General features: G+C 40.1%; 3 protein-coding genes and 2 long non-coding RNA genes across 6 annotated transcripts; all 5 read left to right on the top strand.

Moving 5' to 3' along the window:
- The first annotated feature begins 242 nt into the window (after positions 1-242).
- Positions 243-6608, top strand: LOC143187469 (ubiquitin-conjugating enzyme E2 N). 2 transcript variants are annotated; one of them, XM_076391682.1, is made up of 4 exons: positions 264-411; positions 511-1041; positions 3462-3722; positions 3856-6608. In XM_076391682.1, the coding sequence occupies exons 3-4, from the start codon at positions 3478-3480 to the stop codon at positions 4064-4066; spliced, it is 456 nt and encodes a 151-aa protein (XP_076247797.1). In that variant the 5' UTR covers positions 264-411; positions 511-1041; positions 3462-3477; the 3' UTR covers positions 4067-6608. The 2 variants fall into 2 exon arrangements, with proteins under 2 accessions (XP_076247796.1, XP_076247797.1); XM_076391681.1 differs by lacking the exon at positions 511-1041 and having other exon boundaries at positions 243-411.
- A 1501-nt stretch (positions 6609-8109) lies between these two features.
- LOC143187522 (uncharacterized) lies at positions 8110-9832 on the top strand. The gene is made up of 2 exons (XR_013003215.1): positions 8110-9256; positions 9356-9832. It is a non-coding gene; the product is annotated as an uncharacterized LOC143187522 (long non-coding RNA).
- Positions 9833-13953: 4121 nt separating this feature from the next.
- Positions 13954-15344, top strand: LOC143187470 (uncharacterized). The gene is made up of 3 exons (XR_013003209.1): positions 13954-14718; positions 14830-15122; positions 15214-15344. It is a non-coding gene; the product is annotated as an uncharacterized LOC143187470 (long non-coding RNA).
- A 23-nt stretch (positions 15345-15367) lies between these two features.
- On the top strand, positions 15368-16744 carry LOC143187486 (general transcription factor II-I repeat domain-containing protein 2A-like). Its single transcript, XM_076391698.1, has 3 exons — positions 15368-15405; positions 15565-16136; positions 16578-16744. The coding sequence occupies exons 1-3, from the start codon at positions 15368-15370 to the stop codon at positions 16742-16744; spliced, it is 777 nt and encodes a 258-aa protein (XP_076247813.1).
- A 5910-nt stretch (positions 16745-22654) lies between these two features.
- Positions 22655-27731, top strand: LOC143187485 (uncharacterized). The gene is made up of 4 exons (XM_076391696.1): positions 22655-22845; positions 22909-24454; positions 24498-26312; positions 26364-27731. The coding sequence occupies exons 1-4, from the start codon at positions 22655-22657 to the stop codon at positions 27729-27731; spliced, it is 4920 nt and encodes a 1639-aa protein (XP_076247811.1).
- The last annotated feature ends 162 nt before the right edge of the window (positions 27732-27893 follow it).

Raw genomic sequence — 27893 nt, 5'->3', positions numbered from 1 at the left:
TCACGCACATTAACCTTTGTGCATTATTCAACCAATTATTATTATATTCATATTCTTTGAATAACATGAAAATTCAAAGTAAACCGAAAAAATAGTTTACAAACAGCTTACAACTATAAATGTTGTGCGACGACGATGCAAATAATTATTAGGAACAAATTGATTCATTCGCAGTTATTTAGTTTACAGAATTGACAGTTGTTCCACGGTAGACTATAACCAACGTTCAAGAGATATCTAGAACGTGGACAAGACGTCTGTATTTCCACTTCTGGCCGATAGAGGCGCAGGATTCGAGGGCTTCCAGTTAAATTGGACACTCTGTATACATATAGCAAAATCGGACTCTCGCAGTGTTGCTATTTTTCGTTCAGCATGGCTAATGCATTTATTACTATTTTTATTTCTAAGGTATGGTAATATTTCTTTATCTATTTCAAACATTATATACAATTCTTCTTAGATTATCACTAAGCCACAAGATAAATCAATTACTGAATAAAATTTTAGAACTAATACATCAAAGCTATGTAACTATATCAAGCAAGGAAAATTATCTGTCACAAATTGTAGTTACCTCAGAATAAAATAAGTGTGACTTTTTTACATATGAATTTTTTCGCTCGTGACATTAAAAGATTGAATTGAATTAAAAAGTGGTATTTTCAATGTGTATGAGGTAAGAAGCATTTTGCATAGAAAATGAAATTGGTTTACGCAGTCGATTCATGTGCAGCGCCATCAACGCGTGATAAGATGAATCGCGAGAAGCGGTTGCAAGGGCTGTAGCCAGTAGCCTGTAGCACACATTTACGTATGAAAATTGAATTAATAGTTTGGTAAAGTGTCTCTTTCGGGGCTGCAACATAGATTCCGGACAGTTTTTTGAAGTCGGCTGAAAAGCCGATTATCACGAGACGATCATTAGTTGCGAAAATAAGATTAAAAATCGATCTCGAGGTTTCTAGAAGAAAAGGCCACCAGAGAGAGGCGGACAATCTGCCAGTTTGTGGGGCGACGCGGGGATATTTTCGAACAATCGTACGTATTTTACAATCACACATAAACTGGCCATATTTCCAGCATTCTCGCACGATCAACTGGTTCTCCATGATCTACTTTTACGCGATATGCGATTGCTGCAGAAATTCCTTGTTTACGCGTATGTAGAAGTCTATTAGCAGCTTTGGAGGTTGGCAGAGATACTGCACCAGAGATTTCGTGTATTACGTTTTTTTCGTCTTTCACGTGTTTCAGTTCTCATTTTAAGCATTCAAAGAATTACATTCATACATGTAGAACAGTTCAAGCTATTTGTCTCGGTATAGTTGTATCGAACTGATGCGACAAACTGTCAATTAACGGCCAATCGGTATTCATTATCCAATATTTTCATTTATAAACGAGTTTTATGTTACGAGACTTTCGAAAATTAGTGTAAATATAACATTCTTGTAATAATAAAATGAAATATTCTTTGATAACCTAAATTTTCTTTCGTTGCTCATTTATTAGGTTTGCTTATGCCTATATCTATGTGTTATAAGTAAATTTATGATTCTTTTTTATACACAGTGTGAGTTTAAAATTTATTTAAAATTGATTATAAAAATTTATTTATTTAGACTACAAATTTAATCTTGACCTAATTTTACCTGAAATTAAACTTTGGCAGGAAATAACTTTTTGACAAAATACTGAATTTGTATAAAATTTAATGAGTTTCATAAACGCTACTTGAAGAACACATACTTGTTACTCTAATACTGTATGGGTCAATTGAACCAAAAGATTTTGATTATTTTTTGAGGGAATGATTATCTGTATCTGCAGATTCAATTAAGTGTATTTCTTATCCTATTTTTAAAAAAAATCTATTGACATCTTATAAATGTAACCATAAAATGAACCTTATTTAGAAATAATTCAAAACCATAATAGTAGCATTAATCTTTTAGCCTAATATAGAATACAGCATAAGTATTCAATGTGATTTCAAATTCGTAGTAGCACATTCCTACAAATTTCTACTAGAATGAACTTCAATTGTACGTTATAAATTTATGGAAGGTGCTATAGACACATTGAATTAACCAATAGAAATATAGAATATTGTCTTGAAAATTGACAAAGGTTTTCGATTATATCTGGCCAATTTTGAAGAATAGTAGATCTAAGAAAATTCAAATACATTTTCCTTTGAATGTGAATAACATAGAAATACCTTAAGCAAATAAGCAAAGTCTCATAGTAGTTTGTTGAAATAAACATCTTTAGCTGTGAATAATGGACACACTTGTTCATATATCTGAGATATGTAATGCTGCAGGTTCACTCTACAAACTTCCAACAACTTGGAAGGATAACAACAGTTATTTTCAAAGGCAAAATTTTAGACAATTACTAAGGTATCGCTATAGATTTGTTATCATCAAATGAATCATTGGTTTATCATATGCTTTATACATTTGTTTTTTACACATATATTTAAATAATGTATAATTATACAAAAGTGTATAATTTCTAAATAAATGAGACTATGATTTAATACAATCATATGTAAGATGTAAATTTTCATTGAAAGTGGTCAAAAACATCCAGAAGACTGGATATACATAAGGTGATAATATTTTTCAACTTGAAATTTGGGACAGCCAAGCAAGAGGTGAGGGGTATGTAGGTAATTTAAAAATTTTTCTGTTGTTCCATAAATATGTACAACTATCAGATTTATTTAGTCCTCTCTTTAGCCTAATAATGAAAAGAGATAAAAGAGATAAATGATCAGCAATTTCATTCTAAATAGCTATTAATTGGTGTTTTATATATCATCTGTATATATTAGGTAAATAAGAAAGTTCTATTGCTCTTGAAGTTACAGTAAAATTGCTTGCATTTTGTAAGTAAAATAATTTTGTTTTTCAATTCATATTAAACTACCTTTTTGTAATAAGAAAATTGTTTATAGATATCATTTTTATAAAACTCAGAGTTTTTATTATAATATAAACAACCTTCCAACTTCAAAAGTAACAAATTTTTTCTGGTTACCTAATAAAAATGATACACAAATAATATATAAATAACATTTAACGTTTCATTCATTTCATAATCACAGTCAAAGCAGGAATTTTAAGAAATTAAGCTAAAATTTCTGTATTAAAATGATTAAGTAGAAGACATTTTCCATAATTTGGAACAGAGAATGAAGTTGGGATGTATGGTCACCTTATAAGTATAGTTTATTTTACATATAAAAATTATGTACATGCGTAAAAAGGATTTAATTTTTTGTGAAAAATGCACAGATAATGTGCAGTTATTATAACTTAGTTTTATTCGTATATAGTAAAGGTATTTTTTAAAACTAATTTTGTTTGAGTTTCTGTATTTCTCATTTTAGTTTCTAGCTATTGAATATATGTAAAAAAAGAAAGTAGAAAAAGCATAGAATTTTCTAGGGGAGTTCAATCAAAGATGGCTGTATTACCACGAAGAATTATCAAAGAAACACAGAGATTAATGCAAGAGCCAGTTCCTGGTATTAGTGCTGTGCCAGATGATACAAATGCTAGGTATTTTCATGTAATTGTAACTGGACCTGAAGACTCACCCTTTGAAGGTGGACTTTTTAAACTTGAATTGTTCCTACCAGAAGACTATCCAATGTCAGCTCCTAAAGTTAGATTCATTACAAAAATTTATCATCCAAATATAGACAGGTATCTATTAGAATCTAATTTATTGTAATTTGTTTCATTATAATGTAATATAATTTATTAATGTGATTTTACTATTTAATAAGAAATGGGAACATGTGTTTGTCTAAAATGATTAATTGTATTTGTTACGCAGATTGGGCAGGATTTGTTTGGATATTCTTAAAGATAAATGGAGTCCTGCTCTTCAAATCAGAACAGTTCTTTTGTCAATACAAGCTCTTTTAAGTGCACCAAATCCAGATGACCCTTTGGCAAATGATGTAGCTGAACTCTGGAAAGTTAATGAAAGTGAAGCAATACGCAATGCCAAAGAATGGACTCGAAGATATGCTATGGACAACTGATCTCAGATAATCCGTAACAAAGCGACGTTACCCCCTATCTTTCCAAATTTACTGATCACTTTACCCGCACCAGCTGCATATCCTGCACCTGTGTCCACAATTTTGCTATAAAAATAAAAATTTTGTAAGAGTAAACAGAATGAAACTGTATTTTCTATATTGCGGGGAATACAAAGATATTGTATCTAGATTTCTTCAATGGCTTGTTGGGCAAACTTAGAAAGAATCTTCTAACAATAAATACGCATCGATCGTAAGAAGATTTCAAGTTTGACGAGAACATATAATTTTAATGAATTACTAAGTTTATTTAAAAACATACCTTTATGATAAAAGTAAGTGACTGTAGTATGTTGCGTAAACAGTTTTTGATGTATGATTACAGAATGACTTGTGCAATCAGTAACTTTTAGCTTTTATTTTGGTACCTTTAACGTATTCCTAAAGAAAAAAACGTATTCTGTATTTCATTATGTGTATCAACTTGTCTGATAATCTCGACGTATTTATTATTTATGCGATTATATTATAACGTTGCACGAAAAATACTACTATTATCGAATTTAATTTCAGAATATAATAACATTTAATTATAACTATTCATTTTTAATAATAGGCATATAAAAGTATTCAAATGTTTTGAGTATGCAAGGTTACATTTTTAAAGTATAGTTACTATAACATTTATATGTTTCTTTTCAATATTTTATTTATTACTAGTTGTATTTTAAGATAACATTTCTTTCAGACCTACAATAAGCTTTGATTAACATACCAATAAGAAAAATTATTTTTTCGACAATTATGTTAATCAATATCTTTAATCTATAAATATAAACAATTCATTGACATTTATTATTTCAAATTTTTAAAAATAAAATTTCATGTATATACAGACAAAATGAGAAATGCTTTGGAAGCTGTTATTCAATATTGTGAAAATAGTAGATGTTTTACAGAATTCATAAATATGTACTTACATGCTCCTTCAAAACAAACAAATATTTTAAATCATAAGGAAATATATATTTTAAAAAATGATACGTTTCATAAGTATATTACTATAATGAGTATATTTTTTGCAACTGCTACTCTTCTGATGTTTTACAAAAACCAGATTTAATAAAATGCTACAAGAAAGGTAAAGTAGATAATACATTTCAAGTTTACTTATACCACACATTTATCACGTATTTATTTTTATTATATATACGTAAACAATCTAGTATTTCAATACAGACTACTTTAATGTTCCATATAACCTATGCTAAAACATGTAATTACTTACAAGAAGACTGCGAGATCTTCGCATTACAGATTTAGTTGAAACTTTGAAAATGTTTAATATATCATTTTGTTCACAAAAATACCATATTATATAGCCAGATATTTCATATTTTTCGAGATGTTCATGATTAAATTTTTATTACTTTATAAAAATTTTTTAAAATTTAAATGTTTAACGAGTATCACTGTGGTGTGAAGCTAAGATGCAAAAGTTTTATGCCGTGGATCCCAGGACTCGATCCTCTTGCACCTGAAGAGAGTTCGTTTTTTAAATTCTTTTTTTTTTTCTTCATTTCTCTGTTAAATTAATTAGATTTTGTACACATAAGTGCATGATAAATTTTAAATGAACATTATTAGCAGTATGTTTTCATAAAAATGTCTTCATTTACCGTTTAGATTTTAAATTTATTTATTATAAACACGAATATAGTACTTACCACTGTATACAAGAGTGCTATTTATATCTGTTGGTCGTGTTTGCGAAATGTTACACGCAAATTAGATAAAACAGGAGCTTCCAGTAAAACATAAGGATTAAAAACCAAATCGGAAGATAAGAATAGTTGTTGAAGTGAAAGTGACAATATACAGTACTGAAAATCAGAAAGAAATGGGTATTTAATAAAAGAAATATATATTACTGTAAATATGTATTTTTAGATTATACTTTCACTTCTTTTTGTAATAAAAACCACTCTTTTACTTAATAAATCTTATATTTGTATATTTATTCTCTCAGATAAATTTTTTTGGTATTATACTTTCTTTGTTTTTATAGTAAATATAAATAGTATGTGTGTTTTTTTAAAGTAAATAAATGTGAAACCTTAAGTAATAGTAAATTAAGACATTTTTACCTGCAGAATCTAACGAATTTGAACAAATAAATGAAAAAAAGAAAAAAAATGTTTCGCTATACAGGAATTGAACCCCTATCTACGACGCAAAGTTTCTACATCTAACCGTTATGGCATAATAGTGTTTATTAATTATTTTAACTTACCTATGTTGTACCATGTTTCCCATGTTTACCAAAATGTAAACAAAATGACGGAATAGACAAGTATTCAAAGTTTCAACTAGAAGCTCTTGCATTTTCTTTGTTAGTAAGATGTGAAGGTAGGATGCAGTTTTCTAAAAGATGAATATACAGTGTGCAAATTATCGGAAAAGATTAATCAATTGTTTATTAAATGAGCATTTGTGAAAGCATTTAGTTGATAATAAAGACATTGATGTATGAAACAGACAATGTAATGTTATTCCCAAAGAAGTACGGGCTAAAATAAACTTGATTATATTTAAAATACAGTAATGTTGCGGACGAGAGCCGCTCTCGGGTCTGGTCGAGACTCTCGTCCGCGACTGGTAGTCGATTCGGCTTCCTTTGCTCTCGGTCGCCGAGATAATTGGTACACGACCGGAGAAGCAAAAAAAAGGGTCTCGCTCGACCGTCGATGCTCGAGCTCGATGCCCGAAATCAATGACGTCAGAAAAGACAATTTAATAGGAAAAATTGAAGTTCCTTATTTGCAAACAGATTTTCACGCAAGTGACACCAATCGATTCCTTGTGCTCTCCCGATAAAAATAATATCAAATACGACATGATTCCTATAATTTATAATAAAGATATTTAAATAATAAAGGTTGGAACCCTGCGACGGTTACGGAGAATCGTCAAAGTTACTTTTCTATCACTTCTTTACGAGCTAAAAATGACAGTAAATGAAGATCTGGCTAACAGAATTTATGTATATTATATTTAATCGATGTCGGAAAGAAGATATTGAAAATAAAAAAATAAAAATTTCTAAACATTTAAAACGGATCTTATATACTTTTTGTGTTACGCTTTCATTTTCTTAATAATTTCAGTCATTAAATAATTAAACACAAAAATATGAGGGAATAATAGGGAGTTAGCCCTACGACGAGAGCCGCGCTCGTCGAATCGACTACCACTCACGGACGAGAGTCGCGCTCGGGTCTAGTCGTGCCTTAGAATCGACTACCATTCACGGACGAGAGTCGCGCTCGGGTCTAGTCGTGCCTTAGAATCGACTACCATTCACGGACGAGAGCAGCGCTCGGGACTGGTCGTGCTTAAAATCGACTACCACTCACGGACAAGAGTCGCGCCCGGGTCTGTTTACATAATGCGATGAGCATGACCTTTCGTTCCACAAACCAAGTTTTATATATCTTTGTTAGAAATAATCGGAATCATGTCATGTTTGACATCATTTTAATCGGGAGAGCACAAGGAATCGATTGGTATTACTTGCGTGAAAATCCGTTTGCGAATAAGAAACTTCAATTTTTCCTATTTAAATCCCTAATGCTATCGTTGTTTTTTATGACGTCCTTGTTCTCGGGCGTCGAGTTCGAACACGATGGTTCCAAGAATTGGTTTCTCGGCGGCACGTATCAAACGAGGTAGTGGGGATAAACCACGGCTCTCGTCCGTGTAGACGAAACGGCTCTCGTCCGCAACATTACTGTAGTAATATTTTATTATACTGAATGTATTTGTTCAGTAGTTAAAACAAATTTACTCAATTTGAAATATATTCTCAATTTATAAAAATTTTCATTAAATTAAAATTCTAAATTTATTGATAAAATATCTTAATTATGAAATTTAAACATGTATCTAATTAATATGCTCATAAATATATATATATATTTATATCTAAGGCCGGATTAAGGTGTTGTACATTAACCGATAGTCATATCTTGTCTAATCTTGTAAATCTCAGCGCATAGTGCCTAATCCGAATATTGTACAGATTCCGATTTTCTCTAATCTAGTTAGTCATTCTGTGTCGTCCGTACTCCATGAATTTTACGTTATCCTTGCCATCGTGCCCTCACCCGAAACTTCCTAAATTCCTTTTAATCTTATCCCTACTGCTATTTCCTAAACTATAAACTTGGGGGTGGAAAACACATTTCGCTTAATATCTCGAAAACTATTGCGTGTAGCAAAATCGTGTAAATGGGGCGATTGCGTATTTTTTAACGATTAATCCATCTATGTAAACAGTGTTTGAAAATATCAATTTTTTAAAAAGTATATTAAAACATGGTATATTTTCGTTTTTTTCGCTGAGTTAATGATCGATCGTTTCACAAATTTAAATTCAAGTACTATGAATCAAAACACAAAATACGGATAAAATAGAATTATAAATCTTTACGTTATAAGCGACATAATAACATTCCTAGTTAGATTACATTTTGTGCGAAATTGGGCCCTGAAATAAGTGGCCTTAAGAAAAGCAAATATCCCATTGAGCTATATACCTAACTAAAGTGCGTGGTGGGGTGACCGTCCAGGAGAGGCAAGAACTGGGGTGATGCTATCGCAGTCTAACCATGCAGGCACGTATATTGTCGTCATTTCAGTGCCCCCTCTACAGTACAGCAATTAGTAAGAGAGGGATAATAGGAAGAACAAGGGTAGATTCAACCCAGTTTGGATCTCTCGTTTTGAGCTTTCTCACTCCTTTTTCTTACAGGGGTCCGCACTCCAGTTAAGTATATAGCTCAATGATATATCCTTATAATGTTTTCGTCATTATATTATATGATACATATTTATTGTTTATAATGTATAAATATATATTGTTTATTACTACGTCTTACTGCTAAACCTCAACCTAAGCGTGTGGCTGGGCTAGGCGGTGTGACCTCGTGGATATCCTATCGTAAGGTAAAGGCCGCTGCCCTGCTAGTTGGTTCTGGAGCCGCTGCTTCGTGGTTGACGCTGGTTCCTCGGCTGGAGTCGGATTGGTCGGACGGTGGAGTCTGGGACTCCCGGAGCTCAGAAGGGGCAAACGCAGATATACAGTGTTGCGTTATCACACGAACGTGGTTTTAGAATGAGACGTTATCGGTATATATATATTATGAGAGCGAAATTCAAACGCATATTCAAACGCAATATGTTAAGCATGCGTCGTATTGAATTTTAATAGTCTGTTGTATTCTGCAGCATCTTTTGACTCATAGTAGTCTCTGTTGGAAGCTGGGTGGACCAAGTAGCTTGATTACTGCAAAGGGGAATTGGGAAGAACGATGCGAATTAAAATAATTATTCCGGAAAAAGTCTCGGGACTAAAACATCCGCTGGACAGTCCTCGAGGGGCTATAAATCCTGTTAGCTTAGACATCTGGTGCTTTCTCTTTTGGAATTTCCGTGGGTTTTCCCCATGGGTTTCTCCCGTGACGTTCTTCCGTTACGCGCTGCGTTGGCGAACGCCCCCACTCTCTGACGACTTGGAGGAGCGTGTCAAGGTCAAGGGGAGAGTTCTTTTGCCGGTTGACATGCGCATGCTTGGGCCTTGTGAGCCAGGAAGGAAGCTTGAGGAGGGTATAAAAAGACCTCTCTCGAGACAGAGACGCATTTCAGACTTTCAAAGAAGTGTTGTATATTTGCCGTACGTGAATAAACATTGTTCTGCCATTTGAATTGTGAAGTTTAAAATTACCCGCGCATTTCCAACGAGCAGAGCGGTTCAGTGCTCCACAGGTAGCGACCCACTCCTTTTCCTACAAAATTACCGCAGAATACGTGACAATAGAATTAAAGTCACGTTTTAGTTCTCCCCATATCGGTACACGACGTTAGTCTACATTACATATGTACATATTTTTGTAACCTGTCAGTGAACACTACTACAAATATCCTATGTCGGCGAGGGTCAGTAGCCGCCATTTTTAAAGTTTCGACGGACTTTGCGATTTCACCTTTGCACGGTACTGCGTAGTGCATTGCAAATTATATTCTTTCTTCTTTTCTTTCCTGCATGTTGTATTTGCTTGTGTAACGTCCCTAAAACGATGCTACGTTGTCCATGGAAGAGCGGATTTCCAGTGGACGCGAAAGGTGGGGGTTCGTGTGGCGTACGGTTAAGAAATTGAAATCCAAGGCTTATATCTTCCTTAACAATAATTTATTCAACAAATACTTATTCTAATCCTAACTTTAATACAATATTGATATCTATTCTAATCTAGTTAAATATTAATAAAATCGTAAGATATAAGGTTATATATTATGAGGTTATATTATGTGTGATTATAAGAATATGAAATTATATTGAACGTGATGATAATTATTTATTTCGATAACGCAAAACTTATGTTATATATCGTTGAACGAGAGTTAGATTAGGTGATATTCGCGGTAGAGCATCCTCTATACAAGGCACAGTGTGTTGTGTATGTGTCTGCAACAGATCTTATCTCGTATGTCCTGGTCGCTGCCAAAGCTATAGGTGGCTATAATTTTAGAGCGGTCTCAAGGTTTCATGAAACATATAATCTTTGCCTAATTGCCTAAGCATCCGTAAGCCCTTCATTATCTTTTCTATATCAGTCGCTACCCTGGAGAAACGACTCTTCGGGAGCGGTCTTAGAAATGTGTCCGACTAGGAATGGCTTCTACCGCTTGTTGGCAGGCGATTCGTCTGCTTCTAGCGAGCACGAACTCTATATTAAAGGAGCATCAACTACTATTTGTTAGAACGGTCGCTACCCCTAAAGGAACGGTCTTGATCTTTTAGTACATCAGCTTTTTCCAAGATGTCGCCCGTACTGCACTTAACAGGAATCGTCGTAGTGCACCTGTCATAAGGCTACTCCAGACTGAACCTGTAAAGGAGCATCAGATACCCTTGATCTCTGGAAAACGGTCGCTACCTCTAAAGGAGCGGTCTCGATCTCAATGTACGAGTATATTAGCTGCCTTCAAGATCTTCGTCTGTTCGGAACCTGATGCCAGGAGGAAGTGTGTCTCTTGCTGCTTTCGCAGCTCCTTATATACCCGCTAGTCGGATTTCTTGCATGCGTAATGTCTTACTTTCTAATGGCGGTCTTATTCTAATCGTAAATGAAAACGTACGATATACAGTAATGTTGCGGACGAGAGCCGTTTCGTCTACACGGACGAGAGCTGTGGTTTATCCCCACTCCCTCGTTTGATACGTGCCGCCGAGAAACCAATTCTTGGAACCATCGCGTTCGAACTCGACGACCGAGAACAAGGACGTCATAAAAAACAACGATAGCACTAGGGATTTAAATCGGAAAAATTGAAGTTTCTTATTCGCAAACGGATTTTCACACAAGTAACACCAATCGATTCCTTGTGCTCTCCCGATTAAAATGATGTCAAACACGACATGATTCCGATTATTTTTAACAAAGATACATAAAACTTGGTTTGTGGAACGAAAGGTCATGCTCATCGCGTTATGTAAACAGACCCGGGCGCGGCTCTCGTCCGTGAGTGGTAGTCGATTTTAAGCACGACCAGTCCCGAGCGCTGCTCTCGTCCGTGAATGGTAGTCGATTCTAAGGCACGACTAGACCCGAGCGCGACTCTCGTCCGTGAATGGTAGTCGATTCTAAGGCACGACTAGACCCGAGCGCGACTCTCGTCCGTGAGTGGTAGTCGATTCGACGAGCGCGGCTCTCGTCGTAGGGCTAACTCCCTATTATTCCCTCATATTTTTGTGTTTAATTATTTAATGACTGAAATTATTAAGAAAATGAAAGCGTAACACAAAAAGTATATAAGATCTGTTTTAAATGTTTAGAAATTTTTATTTTTTTATTTTCAATATCTTCTTTCCGACATCGATTAAATATAATATACATAAATTCTGTTAGCCAAATCTTCATTTACTGTCATTTTTAGCTCGTAAAGAAGTGATAGAAAAGTAACTTTGACGATTCTCCGTAACCGTCGCAGGGTTCCAACCTTTATTATTTAAATATCTTTATTATAAATAACACTGTTCAACACGGGTCTGATTTTGTAAGCGTGAATAAACATTTCTTATAGATTTCGACGTGCTGATTACGAATCTGCAAACCGTTTTTTTCCAGAACGTACAGTTTTTGAAAAAATCAATTTTGAAAAAAATGACAAATTTTCAACTTTGGGATTTTTCTGTGCTTTTCCCGTAGTAGTTATTTAGTTGCTCTTTGCACGAAATGATTCTGTGGACTCTCCCGAATAAAATAATATAAATAGTTATTAGATTATAAACATCGAAATAGGTTTAAATAACAATGAAAGTGAAAAGTACACCTAAAACGTACCCATTTTTGCTGATATTTTTCACTTTATTTCAAAAAGTAAGGGTCTAGGAGAAAATTTGACTATACCACGCGATAGAGCAAACCTTTCTACTAAGGAAAGCATCAAGCGAATGTTCAAAATTATTTTTGTTTTCAATATAGAAATAAAATAGTTTGGCGAAACGCGCGGCGGCGACAGTGGTACTCAATGATGGCGGCGCGCGCCGGTGGACGCCTCGCCTGTCGCCTGCCGTTCCGCGGACCCTATACGCATTGACGTCATTGAGTACTATTGCCGCCGGCGCGCGTTTCACCAAACTATTTTATTTCTATATTGAAAACAAAAATAATTTTGAACATTCGCTTGATGCTTTCCTTAGTAGAAAGGTTTGCTCTATCGCGTGGTATAGTCAAATTTTCTCCTAGACCCTTATTTTTTGAAATAAAGTGAAAAATATCAGCAAAAATGGGTGCGTTTTAGGTGTCCTTTTCACTTTAATTGTTATTTAAACCTATTTCGATGTTTATAATCTAATAACTATTTATATTATTTTATTCGGGAGAGTCCACAGAATCATTTCGTGCAAAGAGCAACTAAATAACTACTACGGTAAAAGCAGAAAAAAATCCCAAAGTTGAGAATTTGTCATTTTTTTCAAAATTGATTTTTTCAAAAACTGTACGTTCTGGAAAAAAACGGTTTGCAGATTCGTAATCAGCACGTCGAAATCTATAAGACATGTTTATTCACGTTTACAAAATCAGACCCGTGTTGAACAGTGTTATTGTTAAGAAACATAAGCCTTGTGTCGCGTCGCGAATTGATGTAAATCTTTACGGTTGTAAGCCGTGTTCGTGATCCGGAGATTACTCGCCTAATTAAATTTGAGTAATTAGTTAGACGACCGTAGATGTTTAGACGACTGTGAGACTACGACTATGAGACTCTTCGATGCTCTTTTGACGACGACTCTTCGATTACGATTTTGAGACTACGACTTCGACTTTTTAGACACGACTCCGTTTGCTTCCGGAGTCCGCTTCCTCCTCCGGTTTCATCCCCTTCGAGATACATGTGTAGGTGTGTCAACTTGGTTTCGGGCGTTGACCGGTCAAATCCATTGGCCATCGATCTGGGCAGCAGCATCCCCCTCAGTCACCTTGGAAGGGCGGACAGCACCCCCACTTCCTTGGTCCCGCGACGGTGGTGACGGAAGGCCTCGTGGCCCGGTGTCGGTGGTGGAGGAAGCCTTCTTCCTCCTCGGTCGAAGGCCATGGTTGAGGAGGAATAACGGGACTCCGGATTAGCAAGGCGAGTTCGCACGAGTGTCTCGCAGATGTTTTATGACTTGTTTTCCACCGCTCGACGAAAGCTCGAAATTGTTTTATACTAGTTGCCAGATGCGGGATCCTTAGCTATTGAAATCTAAAGACAGAGTTTCGAATGGACTCTGACTTTCGCATCTGGCAACAATAAAACAAACGATTGCTTCGTCGAGCGGAGGAAGGACCGTTACGATTGTCCCTATTCTTGTTCTTCGACGGAATACCTTGGATTTTAACTCCTTAACCGCACGCCACACGAACCCCCACCTTTTCGTCCATTGGAAAGCCGCTCTTCCATGGACAACGTAGCATCGTTTTAGGGACGTTACACACCTAATAACACTGTAATTAATACATATGGTTGTAGGCTAGTATCCACGCCTCGTATCCCCGCCGCAAGACGAGTTCCAGGGGGACTCAGGGAGGACCTGCCAATCAGCCGTTAATCTTGGAACGACGCTACGAATTATTGGTCGCGAGATCGCGCGAGATGAGCGAGCCAATCGGGGCACAGTGGGGGAAGCGTCGCGTGCCGAGATCCTGCCGCACGCAGCGATCTCGGCCTTCTTCTTGTGCGGGATGCTGACCAGGTCGCAGGTGGTAAGTCTTCCTCCATTGTTCTCCCTGGTTGACTCGGATTAGATCGGTTCGTAAGCAAAATCTCGAGAGGGCCGACTCCTGGTGGTCGTGTGGGCCGTGTTACAGGAAGAAAGCCTTCGGTTGCGGGTTTCTCGAAGCCTGCGGGCTCGGCCAAACGGCGAGTCTGCGGCTTAGCGGCGTGATAGCGAACGGTTGTCGCGTACGGGTACATCGTCGGCTTGCTGGTGTAACCTCGGTGTAACAGCAACTACGCGGGCAGTTCACTTACGCGTGCCGAACGTGCGTTTCAGCCTCATCGTCGCTCGAAAACCTTTGTTACGCGATCATTGTAGCGGGGAACGGGTAAGTGCTCGCGGCCACGTGTCGTGGGACCGCGCGTGTAAGAAGTCGCATAACCTCTGTACGTTTTTCGCTCAAATACATCTTTTATTACCAGAGAAAACCGTGTTTTAGCTGGCGTTCTCGCCATAAGAACCCGAAATCCCGAAACGTTCCTCACCCTGCACTCGAAAGAACCTCGCCCCTCTCCGCACGAAGAGCTAGCTCGGGCCGCAGTTTTGGAAAAACGGGAGACGCGTTTCACACCGGTATCGAAAGATACCTGGCGCCCACGGAAAAATCAAGGCGTGGGACGCATCGTGGCCGGATCTGCACGCCCGTTCTAAGCCGAATACGGCTCGGCGGGACGGTCACGTCGCAGTACCAAAGCTAAAATTACAAATAAAGAGCAAACCTCTGTTGCTACAGTAAGTAATTCCTGCAAATTTAAAGAATTATTGCGCAAATATATAGTATTTAAAAGACAGTTAAATTTCGAACCTTTGTTTCGTCCTCCAGAATCGCAGTACGTTAGCATACGTGACCGACCGAAGGTCGCCTTTGGTAGGAGATTCAGTTGCCTTGACAATAAACTGGGTACATTCGAATTACGACTCGTTTTTCATCCGATGCGGTTGAAGTTCGAACAGGTGAGCGATCACGATCAGCCCGTATGGAAAGGGAGAGTTTATTAGAAAAAACTTGGAAGATGTACTTAAAGTTTTAGATCCAAATAATGCAGCATTGCACAAAGTTGTTTCGCAAATTCCCATCTCGAGACACACAACCGAACGACGCATAACTGCAATTAATACATCTCCTGAATATAATTAAAAAAATGATTTGAAGAAGATCCTGTATTGCATTTAGCTTAGCCCTTGACGAATCGACAGATATCACAGATCTTCCGCAATTGGCAGTTTTCATACGTTTTGTTTCACCTGACTTCGTTGTTAAAGAAGAATTATTAGATTTAGTAGCACTTCAAGAGTCAACCCGCGGTGTCGATATTAAAAATGCATTAGATTCCATAATGAAAACTTTTGATGTGCCTCTTAATAAACTTGTAAGCTTTGCAACTGATAGAGCTCCGGCAATGCTGGGTAAAAAAATCGGTCTTATTGGGCTTTTAAGACATGATTCTCACATTCCACAATTCATACCGATTCACTGCATAATTCACCAAGAACATCTCGTTACAAAATATTTAAAATATCCTGATGTTATGAAAACAATATTACTCATTGTAAATTACAATCGCACCAATGCAAAAAATCATCGACAATGCAAAAATTTCCTTCAAGAATTAAAGGACGAAGAACTTCCAAATGACATTAATTTCTTTTGCATTGTTAGATGGTTATCTAGCTACAACGTATTAAATCGTTTTGTATATTTGTTTGATCCGATAACTACATTTCTAAAAAAAAAGGATGAATTTAGTATTTAAGGAAAAAAAGGAAAATTAGTCGATGACGAGTGGTTACAAGACTTGATGTTTTTGACTGACGTCATGGAACATTTGTAAACACTGAATTTACAATTGCAGAGGAAAGATAAAATAATATCTGACCTCTCACAGTGTACATTTAGTTTTCAAACTAAATTGTAACTTTTTCAAAAGGACAACGAGCCTTTCTATAAGGTGCAAGGTGAAGAGAAGAGGTCCCCCCTCCTCTCCAGCCACTCGCTCATCGACTTCTTCTTCGCACTAGAAGAAGAGTCGATAATACAGTCCACTGCATTACCTGCGTGTTACAGGCAAGGTATTGCTATCCCCTCCACATAGGCTCGTGAGCGAAGCCTGGAGTCGGGAATCTTCGGTACAGCTTGATTTACACTCTCGCTTACCGCTGCGGTTCCGCCGCGTTTTTTTTTTTCAGACGCCAACGTCGCTGAAGGAGGCAGGCCGGCGTCACCACCTCCAAGGCCCTCAGCTCCAGCGCCAGCCCAGGACACGTCGAGGACCAAGGAGCCCCCAGCCCCGACACAAAAAAAAGATTCAAATAAACGTCGCTACAAAGCCCTTTTGAGGGCCGACAAAGATTGAATTTGTGTACCCGTTTCTTTCGTATACCCTCACTCTCACCTTATCCGGACCTCCGTTAGATCACTTATTTTAAGCGATTCCAACAGTCAATTTTCCATTTCCAGTATAATTCGTGAAATCCAAACACCAATCAGTATTAACTAACCAACATTTCAAAGAATTACTGAGAAGTGCTGTCACCAATTATTCACCAAATTTTAAAGAATTATCAAGAGAAGTGAAATAAATGTGTTTAATTTTTAATATTTAAATTCAATACACATATTTTGTACTTTTATTTATGTTTTCAATAAATATAATTTCTGTAAAAAAATTTTTTTAATACTTTTTAAATACGTATTTAATTGCGGCTCACGAAACATTTCAAATTTTGGAAAATGGCTCGGACTATCAAGGAGCTTGGCCACTCCTGCTATAGACCTACCTGTAATAGTTTCTACACTATTACAGATGAGCTTTTCGAAGAATAACGGAAAGATGAAGAATTGAAATCACTATTGGAATCAGGACAAAGCCTTTCTTTAAAACCGCTCAGGTTAGACTGCGGAGACAAAACAATTTATTGTGATATCAGCAGGGACGTCCGGATATATGTTCCAGCAAGTCTTCGAAAACAAATTTTTGACGTCTCTCACAACCTATCCCATCCAAACGGTAGGACAACTAAAAAGATTATCTCTAAGAGTTTGATTTGGCCAAGTATACGAAAGGATACTGTTAGTTGGACGAGAATATGTTTACCGTGTCAAAGAGCAAAAATTCATAGGCATGTTATTCGAGATCCTGAACACATTCCAGTTCCTAATGTTACATTTTCGCATGTACATATTGATATTGTTGGTCTCTTAGCAGTTTCAAAAGCATTTCGATACTGTTTCACTATGATTGATCGCACTACAAGATGGCCTGAAGCTACACCAATTCCTGATACTTCTGCGAATACAATTGTCAACGCATTCTTTGCTACGTGGGTTGCAAGATTGGGAGCCCCAGATGTCATTACTACTGATAAACGAGCACAATTCGAGTCACTTCTGTTCGAAACATTAACAAAACTCATCGGTAGTCAGAGAATTAGAACGACTGCTTACCACCCACAATCTAATGGCATGGTGGAGCGCTGGCATCGTTCACTTAAGTCATCGATTAGGTGTCATAATACCTCGAAATGGTTTACAAAATAGTATAAAAGGAGGACAGAAAAGCACAGCACCACAGGAGCAGTTAATATGCCAAAACATGCAGCGAAACTAGAGAGGATCATGGATTAATTCAGATACCCGCTTCCATTTTCCGTATCCCAGAATCTGTTCTAGGACCGGTAACCACCAACTAAAATTTTCATTTATTCCTTCCTTCTTAATATACTAATAGGTTCTAATTTAAGGAAGTAGCTCAAATCACACTGAGAAATACAGCCAAAGCCAACTGTTCGGAGCAATGTTCCAGTCGTTCCAGGGACCAGACTGGTTATAGTAAGGGCCGTCCCAGCCTCCCGCCACAAGGGCGCTATAGTATATTCCGTATAGTATACTCCCACTGATCTCTCTCCCAGAGGTCGCACCAGCCCTAAGTCTACGCGATGATGCAACCATTCAAGAGGGCGCTGTAACCGCTCTAGTACGCGCCACAGCGTAAGTCGTTTCGGGCGTTACGATCCCGCTCCTAGGGACCGCACGAGTCTTCACTCCAGAAGACGTCACAGTTGTCTCTGGTCAAATAAGAGGAAAGTCTTGGTCCCTCCCAGCCACAGTACCATACCGGTTTATAACAGTAGACGTACCAGAACCAAAATGAGAAATTTATAGGAATTTGCCGCAAAGTAACCTTCAGAAAAAATTATGGCAAATGGGAAGACTATTCGGGACCGGAGCCGCAGAGCCAACGAATTCCTCTGGAAACTGCAGGTGCACCAAATGCACCGAATCACCGAGAAAAACCCCATCCAAGCCCGGCGAAAAAAGGAAATACAAGGTCCCGAGGGAACTAAAGGCTCAATGGATAAAATCCAAATTAAGACTAGATCTCTCGAAGTCGAGAGATTCCGTAAGGGGAAGCTGTAACGCCCCACGGTCTAACTCCGTCTACATCTTACTCTATCTTATTCTATGTCTCTTTAACTATTGCCATCTCTTTCTCTCTCGTTGTATTTATTTTTCGCTCTTTCTATTAATATTGTCATATTATTTGTTAGCGTATATTCTATTAAGTTAAATACTAAATTCATATTTTTGTACTTTATTATACGTCATATGTTTAACACTAGAACTACCAAGGGGGTCAAAATGACTTGTTTGACATTTCTTATAATTATAACTCATTTCAGGTACATTTTATTTCTGGAAATTTTGCACGACTTTTTCTAAGATATACATATAATTAATTCTGTAAAACAGTTTTCTTTTTTTTATCATTTTGTTGTAAATTTGTATGCAGTATACCTACATATACCGAGATGAGTCATTTTGACCCCCCTACTGCTTACGCTTGGCCATTACTTGCAGTATTTACATCAGTCAAGGTCACGTTCAGATGGATCAGAGGTCAGATTACTTTCAGTCGATCATCAGAAACGCTGCCATATACAACTCAGTCGTCTATCAGAAACAAACTATATTCGCTATACAACTATATTCTGTAAAGTTTTAGAAGTATATGTTTGTGCAAATCATATCGCAAACTGCTGAAATATTAGAACCCATAAAATTACTTCGAAAGAAACAATGGGAAAAATTTCACAAAGGAGTAAATTATTGAAAGAAATAAATAATTTGGAACAAAATTGTTCCGATACAGAGTACGATGAAAGTGATCTAGTTGGAAGTACAGGTGAATACCTTCCATCAAACAACGAAAGTCCAAGCGAGTCATCCGATACTGACAGTGAAGATGAAGTACTTCGACGTTTGCGTAGAAAAAGTAAAAATATCCAAGCTTTTTCTAATTCTGAAAGTGAAAGTGATCAGGATGTTGAAATGTCTGTAATCGATCAAGAATCAGAAATATCTGTTGACGGCACTATGTGGAAAAAACTACAAGAGGGTTCAACACCAGGAAGATTACCAGTACACAACATTTTCAAAGAAATATCAGGTCCAACGGCATACGCGAAACGACATATCATGAAAGGTAGTGTAAGAACAGCATTTTCACTGATACTTTGCAATAGTGTTATGAGACATATAAAAACTTGCACTGAAGCAGAAGGTCGTCGAATTCTGAATAACCATGACTGGACTGTATCGTTAGCAGAGTTGAATGCGTTTATAGCAATTTTATATGCTCGTGGTGCATACGAAGCAAAAAACCTAAAACTTCCATATTTATGGTCCGAAAAATGGGGTCCGAAATTTTTCTCTGAGACAATGAACAGAAATAAATTCGCCGAAATTCTTCGGCTAATTCGGTTCGATAAGAAAAATGAAAGAAGCCAAAGATTGCAAACAGATAAATTTGCATTAGTTTCAGAGGTATGGAATAAATTCGTTGAAAACAGTCAGATGTGTTATAAACCAGGTGCTACCATTACAGTTGATGAGCAATTATTCCCGACCAAAACCAGATGTAGATTTACGCAGTATATGCCAAACAAACCGAATAAGTTTGGTATAAAATTCTGGTTGGCGTCGGATGTAAAAAGTAAATATGTTGTAAATGCATTTCCCTACTTAGGAAAAGATGAAATGAGATTATCCGTACCTTTAGGTGAATTTGTTGTCCTAAAGCTTATAGATCCATATATTGGTTGCGGGAGAACAGTTACAACAGATAATTTCTTTACAAGTTTGCCATTAGCAACAAAACTACTAACTAAAAGAACTTCCTTAGTTGGCACCATTAGACAAAATAAGAGAGAACTACCTAAACTTGCAAAATCAAAAAAGAATAACGTGTCTCGTTTCTCGACAGTACTTTATAAAACAGATAAATGTACTCTGACCATTTACAAGAGTAAACCTAATAAAAAAGTATTAGTGCTCAGTTCAAAACATAAGTCAGTGAAAATTGAAAAAGATGGCAAACGTTTGCCTGAAACGGTTACATTTTATAACAATACAAAATTTGGCGTAGATGTTACGGATCAAATGGCTCGGAAATATACTGTGAAAGCTGGATCTCGAAGATGGCCATTACAAGTGTTTTACAATATCCTAGATCTTGCCGGAATAAATGCCTGGATATTATATAAAGAGACAACAGGAGAAAATATTTCAAGAAAAGACTTTTTATTCCAGTTATCCGAAGAGCTTGCAATTGACTACAAAGAACTAACCGGCCGATCTACAGTTCAAGCAGAAGGAATATCATCATCTACATCGTCACAAAACCAGACACATATTTCGATGAAACGTAAACGGTGTCAAATCGCACAGTGTACTAATAATAAAACGAACAATATTTGTGGTACATGCCATAAACGAGTCTGTGGTAAATGTTCTGCTAAAGCAACTATAACTTGCAAAAAATGTCTTTGATTTTTATGCATAATTATTTAATAAATTATTGCTATTATATTACTATTATTATTCAGATTATATTTAATTTTTGTTCATAAAAGTAAAAAAATATATAAAATCGTAAAAATTGCTGTCTTTTCTTAAATGTCTTAGTAATTTAAGAAACAAGTCATTTTGACCCCTCCGGTAGAAGTAGGTATATGTCAATCGTCGGTAGTTCTAGTGTTAAAAAGCGGTTATATAACGGACATTTGGCTCGTCCGCGAGATTCGTGGTCTGTTGGTATACGTGACCGACCGAATGTCGCCTTCGGATGCAGACTCCGTTGTCATAACAGCAAAACACGGTCAATGACTTGTTTTTATCGTTAAAATTGAAGTACAAACAAGGTGAGCATTGTTGAACAACGGTTTTGAATTCCAGGCCCGATGTCGAGTGGGGACATCGGAGCCTGAAGGAGAGAGAGAGTACATCGTACCACATTAGCACGAAATAAAAGATAATTAGTGAGCGCCGCGTAGTGGTAAAATTTAGCACGTCTTCCGCTTCGCGGAGACACGCGCGGCTCTCGCCCCAGTCGTCTTACGACGACCAAGCTTGCAACAGTCAGTGCGACCGTTCGTCAAGCGTATCTCAGCTAGCCAGTCTTCAGATTTTAAGTAGTTTGGTTGCTAAACAACTGAAATCTCACTAGCTCTCAAAAGCTGAAACACTGTCGCCTACAAACTAGGATTCTGCTCTGCTCGATTCGTACGTATATTACGCACGACCGAGCACCTGGTTTGTCTTAGGGGATAATTGAACGAGATTTGCGCTCTTGGAATCGGGGCCTGCCCTGATTCTCTGAGTCTCGTCTTCGTCTCGGAGCAACAAAGGCTGCTGCCTGTTGGATCCCTGAGAGACGGGTTACAACAGAGAGAGATAACGTATGTGCCTATCACCTCTGCGTTACTCGTGCTCTGCCACGCCGTTTAGAAGCAACCCCCGTGTGACGAATAGAAGCACACGGTGAGGTGAACGGAGTCGCGGAGCCTCTGGCCGTCGGAGCCTCGCTTACCGCCGCGGTTCCGCCGCTATTTCTCTTTTTCAGACGCCAACGTCGCTAAAGGGGATAAAGGCGTCGCCACCACCAGCAAGGGCCCTCCGATCGACCGCCGACCACACGAGCCGCCGAGGACCGGAGCCACACCACGCCCCCCTACACGAAATTCTAAAGTTTAAACAATAAACGTCGTTTAAAAGCCCTTTTCAGGGCCGACAAAGATTAAACTTGAGTCTCCGCTTCTTTCGTATACCCTCAAGCTCACCTTATCCGGACCTCCATTGGATCTCTTATTTTAAGCGATTCCAACATAAGGTCCTTCGAGCCAGATTGAAAGGTTGAAAAAGGGTGAAAGAAACGTTCACTTCAGGTTGACATTCGAGCAGTGTTTACCTCTCGAAGTATATCACCATGTCGAACCCCACACAGGAGCAGTTGACTCTTCCTGCCCTGGAGGTTGAGATGGAGGCTATTCAATCACGAATTCGGGGAATGACCCGACTCGTGACCAATCTGAAGAAAAAGGGGCGAAATAATTACACCATCTCTCTCCTCAAGCAGAAGTTGGAGTTTGTGACTGACGTTTGGAGGGACATCCAAGAGTGAGTTAAACAGCTCAAAAAGGAAGTTCCCGACAGCAAACGGAAGACCATACCCTTCTTCAGCGAGAGGACGATGGAAGATGCAGAAGATGCGTTCCATGAGGCTCAGAATTTCCTGATGACGGAATTGGACAGCCTCATACAGGAAAAGGGATCGGCTGGACTCGGTAACTCCGGAAATACCGCGGGTGCCGGAGCAAACAACCAGCCTAGTACGCTTGAGCTTCCCAAGCAGAACTTGCCGAGATTTAGCGGAGATCCGAGAAAGTGGTGTCACTTTGTCGATATTTTTACCGCAAGCATAATCAAAGATCAACGGTTGTCAGATGTACAACGGTTGCAATATCTGAACGGCTGCTTGGAAGGAGAGGCACTCGCATCGATTGCCACGCTTGAAATTGCGGATCGTAATTTCAAGCCGGCGTGGGATACCCTGACCGAACAATTCGGGAACCCACGTCGTATGGTGCTTCAGCTGCTCGCAACGTTCACGAAGCTGAAGCCGATCAGGACGGGCGACATAGAAAGCCTGCAACAGGTCACCGTCGGCTGGAAACAAACGCTCGCCGCGCTCCAGAAGCTGGGACGCAAGGTAGAGCACTACAGCGACGTGTTGGTCATCCTGATCAAATCAAAGTTGGACCAATCCCTAGAATGGGAGTGGGAGGGCACACAAAAGCTCAACTCAGAAATCCCCTCATTTAATGAGATGTTGGATTTTCTCAGGGAGCATGAGCACAGGCTGCACGTGTTGATCAACCCGCTACAAAAACAAGCGGTTGACCCCACATCAAAACCTCGCATACGGCAACATAACGCCGTAGTGGAAAGCTCTCCCAGTCCAACCATGGAGTGTACATTCTGCGGACTGCCGCACGGAATTACCACGTGCAAAAAGTTCAAGCTGCTAACGCCTGAACTGCGCTTCCATTACATTAAAGCGAATCAGTCATGTATAAACTGTCTCGCTTCGACTCACACAGTCGCGCGTTGCCCTAAGAACGCAGCGTGTACAAAGTGCAGTAAGAAGCATCACACTATTCTGCACTTTGACGCACCACAAGTCGGCACAGGCAATCGTCGATCGACGAAAAAGCCACAGCAGGGCCAGCGGGAAGCGGGACGGAGTAACGTCCCCGCACGCGAGCCTGCGAAAGTAAATACGAAGTCTCGTGCTTCTACATCAAGCGCCGACGTGACGTCGCACTGTAGTGCGACGGAGAGCGGAACGCCAGCTGTGTTTCTGGCGACAGCAAATGTGCGAGTCACAGGAAAGGGAGGCACGACGCGCATCGCGCGTGCACTCATAGACCAGGGCTCGGAAGCCTCCTTCATTTCCGCGAACCTCGCAAATGATTTGCGACTCGAGAGAAGGAAAACCCCAGCCACGGTTACGGGCTTGGGGGGCGGAAAAGCCCAGGATATAAAATACAGCGTGGACATCGAGTTCGGTTCGACACGTTGCACTGAGGAGGCGTTCCGCACCAGTGCATACGTGGTGCCCCGAATCACCTCGTATGCCCCGCCGTCGGTTCACGTGCCGGAGTACACCGCATTACGTGAACTGACACTCGCGGATCCTGACCCCGCTTCAAACCGCCCAATAGAGGTGCTGATCGGAGCTGGGACATATGCGAGCATCATTCGACCAGGGCTTCGGCGATTCGCTCGATAAAGCGATACGAAGGTTTTGGGAGATAGAGGAGATTCCCTCGAAATTGGTGAATACTAAGGCAGAGGACGAATGCGAAGAATACTTCGCCAAAACCTTCGCGCGAGACGCGACGGGACGATTCATCGTTCGGTTGCCCTTCAACCACGAAAACCCGGACGAGCTGTTGGGAGAATTTCTTCCAATAGCTCTCTCCGCGTTGACCAGGTTAAGGAAAAAACTGGACCTGGATCCAACCCTCATGAAGGAATACAGTGAGTTTCTCACTGAATATGAGTCGTTGAGTCATATGACTCGCCTAGAGTTCCTCGACAAAACACGACTCTACATTCCACATAGAGCGGTTATTCGAACGGAAAGCGCTACGACGAAGCTGCCCGTCGTGTTTAACGCTTCAAGTAAAACAGCGGGCGGACGCTCGCTGAACGACATCCTCCACGTAGGACCGAAACTACAGAACGATATCACCGCTGTATTAACGCGGTGGCGTCTGTATGAATACGTGCTAGTAGCAGATATCGAGAAAATGTTTCGACAAATTCTCGTCGCTGCAGAGGATCGTCGATTCCAATGCATCGTGTGGCGCACGCCAGAAACCGAACGAAATATAGCGTTCGAGTTAAAAACCGTAACCTACGGTACGGCGTGTGCCCCATATTTATCGATGCGAACACTTCTCGAGCTGAAAAAACAGGACGGCGACCGCTTCCCGCTCGCCGCTCCTATCCTCGAGAAGGACGTCTATGTTGACGACGTGTTTATGGGAGCTCCGGACCAACTATTGTTGGAGCAAATCCGTAAACAAACGTGCGAGCTCTTACAGCAAGGTGGATTTAACCTTCGTAAGTGGGCTGGAAATTCGCCAGATTTATTAGGCAACATTCCACATAGCTCGCACTCCCACGCAGTCGACCTTAATTTGTTTGATAATTCCGAATTAAAGGTACTCGGTCTGCGATGGATTCCATCGGGAGATTTTTTCTACTTCAATCTGCAACGCTTCCAACCGTCTGCAACACCGATCACAAAGCGTACTTTGTTTTCGGAAATTGCAAAATTATACGACCCTCTCGGCTGGCTTTCGCCAGTCGTGATTCGCGCGAAAACTTTAATGCAGTCCCAATGGCTGGAGAAAATCCAGTGGGACGAGCAAGTTTCCGCGGAAACGCTCAAAATGTGGAACACATTTTGTGCGGATTGGAGCAGATTGAACAAGTGGAAACTTCTCCGATGGATCCGATATGGAGCCGACACGACTTCTGTGGAACTGCGCGGATTTTGTGACGCATCGCTCGCAGCCTATTCGGCCGTCACTTATTTAAGAGTGACGACGATAGACAACGGTGTGTTTACATCGCTGTTGATGGCAAAAACGCGAGCGGCTCCAATAAAAACACAGTCGATCCCAGTTCTTGAATTGAACGGGGCCGTACTGCTAGCCGAGCTAATCTTGCACGTGAGAGACTCGCTTGCAATGAAAATAGATCGAGTAGTCTGTTGGACAGACTCAACGATCGCTCTAGCTTGGCTGAAAAAACACCCATCGAGCTGGAAGGTTATAGTGGCCAACCGAGTGTCAAAGATCCAAACGGCCCTCCCGAACGCGGAATGGCGTTACGTGCCGACCCGTTCGAACCCCGCGGATTTAAATTCGCGCGGGATCGACGCGGCAGAATTTCTGCAGTCGAACCTATGGACGTCTGGACCGACTTGGCTGAGCGAAGCGGAAGCGCAATGGCCCGCCATACCCGCTTCCGTTGAGACCGATGAAGGCAAGCGCTTAGCGCATGCGCACGTAGCAACTCCGAAGTCGGAATGGGATTTTCTGTTCCGCTTTCAATCATAGAGAAAACTGTTACGCGTAACGGCGTACTGTCTTCGTTGGCGAAGACCGTCGCGCGTCAATCAAAGGTCACACGCCGGTAAAGTAATCGAGGCGGCAGAAATGCGTAACGCAGCTGAGCGCCTCGCACGCCATATACAGGGCTCGCATTTCGCAGAGGAATACCGATGCTTAAAAAATCATCGCAGTATTCCTGTGAAGTCTCCCTTGAAAAGTCTCAACCCGTTCCTCGACGATATGGACGTCCTGCGAGTCGGTGGAAGACTGGAGAATGCGACGCTTGCATGGGAAACCAAGCACCCGATAATACTGCCTAAGCATTATGTTTCTACATTAATAATTAGGCAGTGCCACGTAGATACGTTGCATGGGGGCTTGCAGTTGACCTTGCACATTGTCAGGCAAAATTATTGGATCCTCGGTTGTCGAAATGCAGCGAAAACCGTGGTCAACAAATGCATGCGATGCGTAAGGTGGCGAGGCAACACGTCCACGCAAATAAGGCAGCATCTGACCCCGGAGCGCTGCCGCCCGTCAAGAGCATTCGACAATTGTGGAGTGGATTACGCGGGACCTTACCGTGTCCGCGATTCCGCAGGCCGAGGTAAAATAGCTCACAAAGCGTATATCGCGGTGTTTGTTTGTTACGCTACGAGGGCTGTCCATATCGAACTCGTCCATGACTACACGACGAGCGCGTTCTTAGCCGCACTCGATCGGTTTGTTGCACGACGAGGAATCCCGTCCTGCATTTTCAGTGACAATGGAACCAATTTCGTCGGTGCCGATCGAGAATTACAACAGCACTGTCGTGCAGTATTTTCTGCAACAGATACGCATAATAAATGCGGTGCTATGGGCATTCAGTGGCGGTTCAATCCACCCAGCGCCCCACACTTCGGTGGAATGCAGGAGGCCGGCGTGAAATCGGTGAAACACCATTTGAAACTCACGTTGGGCGAGTTCACACCAACGGGAGAGGAAATGCAGACGTTGCTCTGCAAGATTGAAGCGAGTCTTAACTCGCGACTGATCGCTCCCCTGAGTGACGACCCAGACGACTATACGTCTCTTACGCCCGGTCATTTCCTGACAGGTGGACCACTAGATGCGATTCCGCTGCAGTCCGTGGAAAATGAAAAACTCTCGCGATTGTCGCGTTGGAGAGCGATTCAGAAATTTGACGAGCAACTGTGGAGACATTGGACGCGCGATTACCTCACGCACCTCCAAAATCGCTACAAGTGGCGCGCCACCCAACTGCAACTGCAACCAGGAGATCTGGTGCTAGTGCAGAATCCTCTTCTTCCCCCCAATCAGTGGGAGATGGGAAGAATTTCCCGGGGAAAGACGGAAATGTACGTGTGGTAAAAGTACGTACAGCAAAGTCAACTTACACACGCCCCATCACAAGGATGTGTAGGTTACCCGTGGATGAGCCCGCTACGACGACCGGCGCCGAGGTCGAGCGGGTAAAATAAACACCTGTAAAGAATTTTCGGAAAAAACCAAGGAGACACCAAGGTGAGACCG

This window comes from Calliopsis andreniformis, unplaced genomic scaffold (genome assembly GCF_051401765.1).
Source record: "Calliopsis andreniformis isolate RMS-2024a unplaced genomic scaffold, iyCalAndr_principal scaffold0048, whole genome shotgun sequence".
Classification (NCBI taxonomy): domain Eukaryota; kingdom Metazoa; phylum Arthropoda; class Insecta; order Hymenoptera; family Andrenidae; genus Calliopsis; species Calliopsis andreniformis.
The sequence above is the reverse complement of the archived record's forward strand: the minus strand, read 5'-3'. Positions and strand labels throughout refer to the sequence as shown.

Excerpts from the sequence above, each read along its gene's own strand:
- LOC143187485 (XM_076391696.1), top strand. The coding sequence starts at position 22,655 with ATGTCGAACCCCACACAGGAGCAGTTGACTCTTCCTGCCCTGGAGGTT. Across the intron at positions 24,455-24,497 it reads CTTCAAACCGCCCAATAGAG|GGCTTCGGCGATTCGCTCGA; the intron begins GTGCTGATCGGA and ends TCATTCGACCAG. Across the intron at positions 26,313-26,363 it reads AGCGCTTAGCGCATGCGCAC|AGAAAACTGTTACGCGTAAC; the intron begins GTAGCAACTCCG and ends TTTCAATCATAG.
- LOC143187469 (XM_076391681.1), top strand. The coding sequence starts at position 383 with ATGCATTTATTACTATTTTTATTTCTAAG. Across the intron at positions 412-3,461 it reads TTACTATTTTTATTTCTAAG|GGGAGTTCAATCAAAGATGG; the intron begins GTATGGTAATAT and ends AGAATTTTCTAG. Across the intron at positions 3,723-3,855 it reads TATCATCCAAATATAGACAG|ATTGGGCAGGATTTGTTTGG; the intron begins GTATCTATTAGA and ends TTTGTTACGCAG.
- LOC143187486 (XM_076391698.1), top strand. The coding sequence starts at position 15,368 with ATGGAAAGGGAGAGTTTATTAGAAAAAACTTGGAAGAT. Across the intron at positions 15,406-15,564 it reads TTAGAAAAAACTTGGAAGAT|CTTAGCCCTTGACGAATCGA; the intron begins GTACTTAAAGTT and ends TATTGCATTTAG. Across the intron at positions 16,137-16,577 it reads AAAAAAAAAGGATGAATTTA|ACGCCAACGTCGCTGAAGGA; the intron begins GTATTTAAGGAA and ends TTTTTTTTTCAG.